Source organism: Pholcus phalangioides, unplaced genomic scaffold, assembly GCF_987345545.1.
Source record: "Pholcus phalangioides strain wild (caught in Gottingen) unplaced genomic scaffold, Ppha-v1.0 ptg000022l_1, whole genome shotgun sequence".
Classification (NCBI taxonomy): Eukaryota; Metazoa; Arthropoda; class Arachnida; order Araneae; family Pholcidae; genus Pholcus; species Pholcus phalangioides.
Window position 1 is genome coordinate 16,944,229 of NW_028301615.1, and position 12,582 is coordinate 16,956,810.

General features: G+C 33.3%; 1 protein-coding gene across 1 annotated transcript; it reads right to left on the reverse strand.

Moving 5' to 3' along the window:
- Nucleotides 1-106: 106 nt before the first annotated feature.
- LOC149069532 (UDP-glucuronic acid decarboxylase 1-like) lies at nt 107-12,380 on the reverse strand. The gene is made up of 10 exons (XM_089249791.1): nt 12,174-12,380; nt 10,302-10,356; nt 9,425-9,563; nt 8,311-8,491; nt 7,466-7,570; nt 4,971-5,152; nt 4,612-4,731; nt 4,177-4,339; nt 3,419-3,522; nt 107-291 (listed from the first exon to the last, which is right to left on the reverse strand). Exons 1-10 carry the CDS (start codon nt 12,241-12,243, stop codon nt 208-210), a joined length of 1,203 nt encoding a protein of 400 aa, XP_089105917.1. The 5' UTR covers nt 12,244-12,380; the 3' UTR covers nt 107-207.
- Between the last annotated feature and the right edge of the window lie 202 nt (nt 12,381-12,582).

Genomic DNA, 12,582 nt, shown 5'->3' on the forward strand with positions numbered 1-12,582 from the left:
TCAATACTGATTTCATTTTCAATTGATATATGGTCTGGTTTCAAAGGAAAAAAAATTATTAAAAATTTTTTTAAAAGTTTAAAATTGTTAAATAAAAGCTTGAAAATACAGAAAAAACAAATTTGTTTATTTTTCTAAAAATCACATTTTCATACGACAATAATTTGTAACAATGATAATGATGCATCAAAAAAATATACAATGGGTTTATGAGGATGCTTTGGCATTTTCTTGAAGTAATTCTTTCTGGAAGTACTTGACAGTCTTCTGTAAACCATCTTTTAAGGATACCTATATGGCATAGAAACACATCAATCAAATACTCTTCAAAACTGAGAATAAAAAAATAGTTATACAAATGTCATTCCAATTCTGCAAATTACCTACAATACCAAGAACGTAAATATATATATCCAAGCAATTTTTCTTACACTTGCAAAGGCTAATTAAACAGTTTAAAAATGATTATAACTGTTAATATATCATCCATTAATTAAATTTACTTCATAATGTGATTTCATGCACTGAAATGATGAATTCATGAGGATTAATTCAACCTAAGGCCGGCAATACACAAAGAAGTTTTAGAAAAGTTCTTTTATAAAACTTGAAAAATGACAATCAATAAGCGTATTGGTTACATTCGAGCAAATATAATCAAGACTTATTAGTTGTAAAAGTTTTTTTTACCAAACTTTATAGTGTAATGCTGGTCTTAGGATTCAAAACTAAACATTGATGTACTGAAATATATTATCAAATAACTTCTCTTGCATATCACAAAAGAGCTTGAACTCACCGTTTGTTTTGAACCTCTCATAAATTTTTTAATTAATGAATTATTTTTGCGTGAATATAAATAATACAAATTTCTAATAAGTACTCTTTGAACATTCTATTTCTCCCACATAATCTTGAAAAATCTTATCATTTGCACTTATTCTACAATTGAATAATATTTTTAAAGTAGTTTGGAAAAAGCACTAGTGAATTATAAGCGCTTATCATTCACTCAGTCTTTTTTTAAAAAATTCTAATAAATTAATCCCAAAATATATACAGGGTAGTAAGGAGTTTCTTGGCTGCATTTTACTGGCGATCCTAGAGGCATACTTCCAATTAGAAAAAGTATCCAAATAATGTGTAGACCTCGGATACATCATTCATATGCCAAAGGGTTATATTTTAGTTGTTAAAATTAAAAAAAAACTAACTTTTTATATGGACACCTTGTCTATTCTTTCCCCCCATGGGCGGAGATACGGGGGGGGGGGCGATAAATCACTGCCGTTTTCAAAAAACATTGCAATTTTAATTAAAATTATTTGAAAAAAGAATTCGAACAATTCCAGAGCTAAATTGGGAGTTCCCCCCCCCCCTGTCATTTACCATCTAAAGTCAAACTTATTCAATAATGATATGTTTATTGATTAGTATCAAAACAATATCAAGTTCTGTGAACGTGCTCATTATCCTAATCCTCATATATTGAATCAAAACTTCTCCATAGGAAATAATGTAAACTCAGATGATTCGTTCCACAGTTATTCATTCACATAAAAATGACATTTAATCAATAATACAACACAATAATAATACAAGGTAGATACTATTGACAACTCAATAATTACACACACAATTTCTTGTGAAAAACTAATATACAAAAGTGTTTCTGTTTTAGGATGGGACGAACATTTCAGGAATTATAACGTTGAGACGTTTTGTGATTTGTCAGTTTTGTAACAGTCACCCAAACACCCAACAAAAGTAAATTTGTCCACCAGCAGCGGATTGCAATTTTTTGAAAATAAACTGAAATATTCAATCCTATTAGAAGCCAAGTTCAGTCTTCTTTTTTTCACAAAATTGATGCTTTTTCTCTCCATGTAGAGTGATGTTATAACGTTGTACTATGTATTACCTTCACCGACTATAATTGGCAAATTTATCACTTGATTTGTAAAGTGATAGCCAAACGAAAATCTATTTGAAAAATTGTTTTTCAAAATCACCACTTTTTTGCCAAAATGTGATCATTTTCTCTCCTTTGTCAAGCCGAATTTTTTGAGGAAAATTTTTTTACACTGTAGCTTGGATTAGACCACATGTTGAACAATAAAACCAGGCAATATTTTTTGGGTAATTTTAAAGTTTCATCGAAACTATTAACCTTAAAAACTTCAATGAATACTTGTAGAAATAGGTTAAAAAAAGCTCTATTGCAGATCACATTTTATGAATGTCTGACCCTGCCAGTTCATGCAACACATCATCTTATGTGTGTAATGTTCCCTTAGAAGAGCCTTGTTTAGGTGAAGAGGGTCAAAGTCTCAGTGACCCATCTTGTTTAGGCAGAATCACGAACTAATTCACCCTACAGGTTGGCTCCACTACTCGCTTGATGATTTCTGCTCCATGAGACAGTGCAGCTCTTTCCCAAGTTTTTCTTTGAGAGCATGATAGGTGTCTTTCAAGGAGGAGAGACCCCTGAGGACAACTTCTAGATTCACTTTAAGGTTAACTTGTCCTGGAAATTTGCCAACTCTTTTGGAAAAAAACGCTTCCCAGTTTTGGCTTTAACATAACATTGGCAACTCTAATGAAATCGCTGTGTTGCACAAATATAAAATTCGTGGCTTCATTAGCTGTCCGCTAATGTGTTCACTTCATACTACTTCGTTCATGCTGAAGCAACTCTGCTTCTTTCCTGCTTGAAGATGGAGTTACAACACTGCTGCCACCATGTTTAGTGATGTGATACTACATTGATTACAAATGAGAACCTAACAAAAACTTAAATAAACATCCAGCAGAGACATACATGACAATAACCAAGCTTGCATTCGAATGCTACACTGTTGCCATTCTGCGACTCATTAGAACACAGTAAAATACTTCCCTTTTATAGACACAAGATAAAAAAAAAAATCCGTAAAAGGGTAACCATTAATCAAGGGTTTGAAATACATACTTTTGTCACACAATGGAAAATTATTATTTAGCCGCAAAAGATGAGTACCATTAAGAGGGATTTTACTGTACAATAATAATAATAAATCAATAACATCTTCAGCAGGTAATGCCTAAATTTTTCCCAGTTTATTTTTTCATGAAAATTGCTTTTACTTTGGATTGGTCAATTTTTAAATATTAATCTAACGTCCATTTTTTTTATGGGCGATTTTTGCAGTCACTTTGTTGGGCAGTTTGCCTGTTGTGACATTTGCATTTGAGTGACCAATGCTTTTATCCCATTATTAAAGAAAATTATTTGAATAAGAGGAAGAAGAGATCTAACTAAATCAAATGGTTTTATTCCTTTATCCTTTACTCAATTAAGTAGGGCAGACTGCATATTATATATATTGTATTCAACAAACAAAAAAATTTATTTATTAAGGAGGAAACTTGTAATAACCTTTGGGCTCCATCCTAAGTAAAGTTTCGCTCTCTTTATATCAGGTTTTCTACGCTGCGGATCATCAGGTACGCCAGTCTGTTTTACAATAGGACTAGTTCCACCTAAAAGTAAAACAAAAAAAAGTATGTTAATGATCATTGGTATATATATATATATATATATAAGCATATATTTAATATTAATAGATGTATAGGCAGTTAACACACAGCTTTAATAGGTTTTTATTTTAGTTAGCATTCTAGGGTCAAAACGAAATGTCAATTCATTTTAAAATATTTACTTTTTAATGATTCATTTAAAGGAGAGGTCTTCAACCTTTTTTTAGTTGCAAGCATAATCCAAAGAACAGCACCTTCATGGCAAGTTTGACATACAAATGCATGAAATCAGGATAATTTCAATCCTTGAATATAGCTGGTACAAGGTGTTTAATTGGAACGTTGATCAAGTGTGTGCTTGCAAGCAAGAAATTGGATGTGATAATCGAGCACTCTGGGGGCTTCAGGGAGCACCGTAGTGCTCATGAGCAACAGGCTGAAGATGCCTGATTTAAAGTACTCACATCATGCGAATATAATTCCTGACTTTGATGATAAAACAGACTTTTCCTTTCATATGTGTTAATTTTAAATGGCATCAATGACTCAAATCTTTTTTGCATCATCTTCTACTTCTGGTCTTTCTTTTTTTCACTTGCTGGATTTAAAATATGAGCTAACCTAGTCAGGAAAACCACAAAATATCTAAAAACTCACCGACAATATTTTTTATTACAGTGGCAAACTCTTCTATCGTGTATTCTTCAGGGTTTCCTATATTAATTGGGCTAGTATAATTGCTGTTCATCAACTTTGTGAGGCCATCTACCAAATCACTAATGTACTGAAATGAACGTGTCTGTTTCCCATCACCATAAATCTGTGAAAAAGTTAAAATTCAGACAAAACTATTTCAAAATATGTGTTAATAGAAACTCGAATACAGGCAATATTGGTTTTTTTTAACATTGTTAATAAAGCATTTAATCTATTTTAATATCCCTTTAAGACCGAGCTCGATCAATAGTGCAGGTGAAGTACTTAACAGACATTCATGTTTCTGAAAATTTCCCGGTCTTAAAGGGATAAGTATGTGTAACAGTTAAGTAATTCAAATATACATGAAATAATCAATTATATCAATGCCCTTACTGTTATTGAATGATTTTGAAGAGCTTGAAGAATGAAATTGCTCACAACACGACCATCGTTGATATGCATTCGAGGACCATATGTGTTGAATATTCTTGCAACTCTGACACTCACTTTCTCCTATGTTTAAAAAAAATTAAAGCAGATAAAAATTAACATTTATCCATGGACAGACCACATCTCAATACATTATTGCCTAATGGCAACCTCTATAGCAATAACACATTCACCTACATATGCATTGAGAAACAGTTGGAATAATTTAATGATAAGTTAATATTTTTAATTATAATTATGTACATATCTTTTTAATTTATATCCAAGACTTGGAATAAAGCAAGTAATATGAATATGGAAACCTGTTTTTCATAAGCATAGCTTAAAGCTTCCGCAACTCGTTTGCCTTCATCGTAACAAGATCTTGGTCCTATCGGATTAACATGACCCCAATAATCTTCAGACTGTGGGTGCACTTCGGGATCTCCATAAACTTCTGAAGTAGATGCTATCAAAATTCTAGCGCCAACTCTTCTTGCTAATCCTTAAATGCATGAAAGTATAAATTCTTAATAAAACTGCACATCACTGAAAATTAATGCAGCTCATTTTTAAGAGACCATAATGCAAAAATCATTGTGTGATATAAGAATTATCCTGGTGAAAATGCAAGATACATAAGCCTACATGTTTGAAATTTGAATTCTGTAGTTTGAACCCTTTCAATTGAAACAATATAAATTCAATTATACCAATAGAATAACATAATTCAAATTTGAATAGAATTAAATATTAGGCATTATCCTTCAGTCTTAATAAATTTATTATTCTTTTGTGTGTGTTTTCTATACACATTCTGGCATGCACTAATTCAACATGCTGCACAAATTTTCTGGCATGTACACACATCCCTCATATCTATTGGTGATTTTTCACACAGGCCAAAAGATTTGTTGACCTAACAACAATTTTATGAGACACTGCATGTAGGCTCAGAGGCAGATCTAAAGCTCGCTGTTGGGAGGGGTGATTTTCAAATTGTTGTGGATAGGCTGACCATATGTCCCACATTTTGTTCATATTTTCCAGGATAGTCTTTGTTTTCTCTGTTTTTTCTTTATCCCAACTTTTTCAAAAAATGCCCCAGCCTTTTCTGTTTTTTAGTAGAAGTTTTCTTGAATTCATTAGTTAATTGAAAAACGTTGATACAAGTAATTTTCAACGGATTTATTAACTACAATATCATCATATTTGCATTTCGCTTGGGGGATGATCATCCCCCCCCCCTCATAAATCCATGCCTGTGTAGGCTAGTATAAGTGTTGTGACATACTGCAGTTTGAATACCCATCAGATAAGCATCCTGCTCATTCTTAAGTTTACCACCTTTGAGATTTTAAATATTTTCTTTTCCGGTATTACTAAAACTATCCACATATATATTTTTTTGCACTTACAGTTTGAATCTGTTTTTTTGGCTAAGACAAGCAATCCTTTTGAAGAAACAAACTCCTAACCTTGGAGTCTTGCTAATTCTTTTTTTTTTTTCTCTTATATGGTCTGCTTCATTATATAGGGTGTCTGAGAAAGATCTTATTATAATTATTCTAAAAATTAATAACAAAAATACAAAAAGGTGAAATGAAATGTAGTTTGCAACAAAAGAATGAAGAAATCTAACATTTTCTTTTAGTATCAATTGACTGAGATAGACGGCGCTAGTTGCTTGGCAGCTATAATAAGAAACGAAAATGGCAACCAATCAGGAGAAAGTAATGTGTATGGAAATAGGATCACCGAAAACTAAGCAAAGAAAGTTTCACCTGATGTGTCATAAAAATTCACCAAGTATGCCTTTAATTTATGCATGGGTGCAGAAGTTTGAAGGCACAGGAAATGTTGAGCATGTGAATTTCTCGCTTTCTCACCAAATGTCAATTACAGCATCATGTAAAAGACCGCACCAAACATTACATTTGTGCTGTCTCGTTCATGTTCGACTGAAATATGTCTCTGATTCACTTGACACTTTCTTCTGATGTCGATGGTGGGCCGTAATTTTTCACATGCTCAACATTTGCTGTATCTTTTAACTTCTGTATCTATGAATAAATTGAAGGCATACTTGGTGGATTTTTATGGTTCATCGGACGAAACTTTCTTTACCTGGTTTTTTGTGATTCTGTTTCTACTAACCACAATACACACAGCGCTTTTCCTTCATGATTGCAATTTTTGTTTCTCATTACAGCTGCCGAGCAACTAGTGCCGTCTACCTCACGCAATTGATACTGAAAAACTGATTAAAAGATTTCTTCTTTCTTTTGCTGCAAAGTGCATTTCACTTCGTTGTTTCGTATTTTTGTTATAATGTTTAGAATAATAAAGATCTTTCTCTGACACCCTGTATGTCCATTTCTTAGGTCTAGGTTCAGCATCATCACTGTCCGATTCCAACATTTTGAATACAAATCCACTACTCACACACAAAATTGATTTTAATTGATTAATAATACTACTATTTTTTTGCTACTGGAAACCACCAGACATAATCCTAAAACAGAATGCTTTAACCAAAAGCAAACTAGCACTCACTTAGCACCCCAATGAGCATAAACAGAGATAGTCTGACATTGAGTGGAAAAAAAGAAAATTAATCTAAAAAATCTCTATCTAATCTCTTCTATTAAAATCTAAATTTGCACTTTAAAAAAATAATAAATGAAAGTGTCACATAGGAGATTGATGGCTAATTTTTATGCAATGGTACTTGCTTTGAAAACTTACTGTCTATAAATGATGTGAATCCCAACAAAGCAAACAAAGAAGTTCCGAGTTTGTGGTTAAAAACACTCACCTAATAAATTAATTGTTCCAACTGTGTTTGTCTTAATGGTTTTCACAGGATTAAACATATAATGAGGAGGAGAAGCTGGTGATGCCAGGTGATAAATCTGATCCACTGAAAAGAATTAACATGAAATAGTTTACTAGCTAATAGTTTAAAGCTAATAAATGTTTGTACTTGAACTTTTCAAGGGCTGCTATTTTTTAATTTAAATTAGAATCATACCACAAATAAGAAACTGCAATTATACTTGCAAAAATTATGTCTTTTTCATCAAATAAATGATGCAAAATTTTTTATTCAAAGTTTCTTTGGCAAATAAATGCAAAATTTCTGATTTAAAAAATTTTCGTTTGCAAAATTTACACGTGTCTCCAACAATAATTCACTGTTTGAAGAGAGAAGATACCTTAGAGTTTGCAGAACTACTGAAACTTTCTAGGTTGTTTCGCCGTGATCAAGTCTGTTTTTATACCAAGCATTTCATCCATTGTTATAGCAGACATCAATCATTGGTACGGGTGTCTGTGGACAAGGAGACAATACCACCTCCTCAGAAGACTGAATTATTGGGGGCCGTATTCACAGACATGGTTTAAACTGTAGTCACAATTTCTGGATAAGAGATCCACATGGATTGGTTAAAAACCTGAATTTAACCAATCCGTGTCGATCTCTCATCAAAACATTGTGACTATAGCTTAAACAACATGCACACACACACACACACACATCAGTGAATACCGCTCTTAATCTCTTCGAATTCACCATCTGTTTTTGTTGATTTTTTTTTTCATCAGTTTTTGAGTTACAAAATACCAAATGAAACAAACTGTCAAAGTAATGAAAGTTACCTTCAATATATAATGGATTTACAATGTCATGGCGAATCAACTCGAAATTGGCATGGCCAAACCAGTGGTCGATATTCTTCTTGCTGCCAGTGAAAAAATTATCAACAACTGTCACTTCATGACCGTCTGTCATAAGTTTATCCACCAGGTGACTTCCAACAAAACCCGCTCCACCTGTAATCTGAAAAATAAATTTCTTTATGCATGGGAAATGGAAACGAAAGCAAAAACATCTGATACTGTAAACATTACAGATAGGCATCTACAAGTTTCATAACTTGATAAATTAAATAACTGCCTGTTATTATCAAGTTTACAGTCAACACTCATTCTAACCACACACCCCCGTTATAGCGACCATTCTATTACAATGGCCGGTGGGATAAGTCCCAAATATGTCCATAGAATGACTATCATATATGTGTTACATTTGATACAGCAACCCTCCCAATACGTCTATTTTATATGGGAAGAAGGAGGTCTAGTTATATGGAAGCATCGACAGTATAACCACAGCTTTTAACAGATTTTTTATTTATTTATATATATATTTTTTTTGTGTGTTTTTAATGTTCTTAGAAATATTGAGATAATTTAACATTCAGATGGTGGCGCCTCTGCAACACCAATAGTGGAATGTTATCTGTGAGATACATGATCGAAAATCAGTTATGTAATCACAGATACATATCATATTGGGGAAAAGGTGATAGAATAAACCAGATGTATTAATATACAACTCCACAAACTATCAATATAAAACTGGTGGAGACACCAACACTTTAAACTCATGTGTTAATAACAGGGCCGCAACCAGGGGGGAGCAGATGGGTCTCGTGCCCCGGGCGCTGGACCCGAGGGGTGCAAATTTCATTCTGAAATCTCTCCAACATTACAAGGGGGCATCAAAATGTGTGCTTGTGCAGGGTGACCAAGCATCTAGTTGCAGCCCTGGTTAATAACAATGCTAAATAACAGATGTTATTTGACACTCTGATGGTGAAATCTTATCATGATGAGATGATATCTTGTTAAATAACATTATGAAGTAATGTAATACAACTCATTCTCAACTACATTCAGCGATAAGAAAATAATATAAATTAAAAATCACCAGGATTCTTTTGCGCTCACTGTAGTTTAGCTGCTTGACCTTAGGATATGAAGATGAAGATAATTTTTTCAAGTTTTGTACTTGTATCTCTAATGTTTCCAACTGATTCGTTAGACTTTGGATGTAGCTTGAACTGTTTCTAATAAAGTAAACAAGCATCATATTTAGATTCTTGAAATCAATTGCACTGTAAGCAATCACTTATTGCAATAACTCGAATTTTACTGCTTTTGTTGGTCTACTCATATCAGGAAGCAAATTGAATTTAAAATCTGAAACAAAACTTTACTTGAAAAATTCTATTTTTCATATTTTATCACTCACCTCAAACAAGGGTTTGTTTGAAAAGTCAAAAAAAAAAATTTGACAGCCAAGCACGGTCTTTTCTACCAAAAAAATATGCATCGTCATGAAATTAGAAACTTTTGTGTCATCCTATTAGACACCAATTTACCAAATATGGAACATTTTTCAAACCAACTCTTATTTTCTAGCTTCCATGGCCTGGGATTTTTCAGGCCCTTCCCTACACTCGTGTGCATTTGAACATAGTAAAACTTAAAAAAATCTAGTTCATGTAATGAAAATCACTATATGCCATTTGACCAGCATCAATCCTTTTAGGTAGAAAAAAATGTCTGTACTTTTGAAGTTACTGTTTATATAATTATGTAATTCACCAAATATTCCGATATATCATTAACAGAATCTTTGTAATGCAGCAATTAATATTACGAGTGCATTTACTTTTCTTTCGATGTGGGGGTTACATTCAACAATTTAAATTATGAACTTGAAATAATCCGTGGAAATTAAGCTATAAAAATCACATCAATCAAAATGTAAAATAAATTATGCACATATAAAGTATACTTACATATCGTGCCTAATTTCATGTGCAAATGGAAGATATTCATAGCTGCATATTAATGCTGTAAGAAAATGGGTGGAGTTTGAGAAATAAATGCGGAGAAACCATTTATAAAATCATATAACATTGAAATAAGGCTTTCCATGGATCAACATAATTCAAGCTCGGAGCAATGAGTAACACACATTTTCATTTCTGGTGCACAAAACTCTAACTGTAATTCTTACTTTCCAATAGTGTCTTGGTGCATAAGCCAATGGGGCTGGGATTACAGCCCTCAGGTCCAAATTCTCAAGGAACAAATACATATAAAACAGTGCAACCTGTATAAAACGGAATGTCTAGAGACTGAAATAATATTCCATTTTAGACAGATTTCCATTTCATAAAGGGGAAAGTCAAAGCACTCTAATCATAGAACAGACTATCTTTTGATTCCATTTAAGAAGACAGGTTTTCGTCTTTGACAGGTTTCACTGTATTTTAAATAAGTGACTTTGCCTCAAAGGACCTCAAAAAATGTTGAAAGAATTAGTACACGTGTTTGTTGTGGCCAGGGCTATAACTATGGGATAGCAGGGGTTGCACCAGCATCGTTTTTTTTTTTTCATTTTTAACAGCCATAGTGTTTTTTTTTCTCTGGCAAGGAAGATGATCAGAACCATGACTTTGTTTCACTCTTGGCGACTTCTCATCATGCTTTTAGGCCTGTAAAAGCAGGCCTGTAACTAGGCTGGGGCAACCAGGCACTGAATCAAATGGGGGCTTCACAAAAAAATTTACATCCATTTTCATAACCTTTTTGGGGTTAGCCCCCCCCCCTCCCCCACCCACACACAAGAAGAAGTCTGCCCCATGTAAAAGTATGCTTATGATCAGTGTTCGAAATCATTGGTGGCCCACTGCTCTGAGACCAATGATTAAACAATTGGACCACAGAGAAAAAAAATGGTGGTCCGTGGGACCAGTAGCGAAAAACTTCACACGCCCCACTCCGCAGTGATACATTGGTCACGGTAGAATCTGCTATGGGAGAACCACCGATCTGCAGTGGATTTTTGCACACCCTTGGTGGTACTCTCTTCTAAATGCTAATATATTTGGTAAAATCAATTATTAATATATAGAACAGATTTTGTTTAGCGGACCAATCATGATGGCTGCAGACCAGTAGGTTCTCGTATTCTAACGTAATCACTGGTCCGTCGGACCAAGTGACTTTTATTTTTCTCTTTTAACGCTGCTTATGAGGTTTGAGCTCGCCATGCGAGAAAGCGTAGGAGGAGAAAGAGCCGCCCCCCCCCCCCTCAGTAAATAAAAGAAACAAGCCTCATGATTTTCTGGAGGGAGAAGTTGGTTCTTGTGGAGGGAAGAGGTGGTAAAAATGAAGTATTTAGTGTTTCAATGTTTATTGTTTTATAATCAATTAAGTCCACTATCACTATTATCCGGAAATGACTCTATTGAAATCAATCAAGTGTTGAAAATGAACCTAACAATCTTAAAATTTGATTTTTAAAAACCAGTGTTTTCAGAAGTCTAGCCAAACATTTTTTTTTAGGGTCCTGTTTTTGTGAAAATTTACTGTATTTTCATGAAAAGGGTCATTAATTTTGTGAAAAACTACGTTTTTTTTTTTTGTGGGAAGCGAAATATTCTAATTATGACAAATAAAGAGATGAAATGCCGAATTTATAGTTTCATTAATTTGAATTTTGTGAAAGGGGTTTTGAGAAACAGACCCAAATTCAGGCCGGGCAGACCCCTGGTTTTGTGAATCTATTGGTGAGAATAGTGGTTTAAAGAGACTTGAGGTGAAATTAAGATAAAATGATAACTTCAAACAAGCATTTGGCATCTCGATTAAAAGAAACTCACCAGCGTAAAACAAAGCGAAAACAAACACGGCGATGAAAATACGCATCTTGAACTTTATCCGCTCAAACATTTACTTTCCAAATAATTCCGTGGAATTATGTCGGATAAATTAGTCTTTTATTTGTTTTTACTTTTCGGCGAAATGACATCATACAGAAACGCTGTGTACATATGTGGATACAAAGCAGGGATTGTTAGTAAATAATTGAGAGACCTTTAATTTTTGTTAAGGTATTGTTCTTAAAAATGCGTATTGATTCCCATTTCCATTTGTTTTTAGTTTTTTTTTTTAAATATAACTTGGACCTTGATAAAGTTTTATACAAAGCTTTCCACTACTGTTAGACTTTTACCTGTTTTACGTTGATAAAGATGAAGCTTGAAAACACACATTCAGTGAATTTAAACA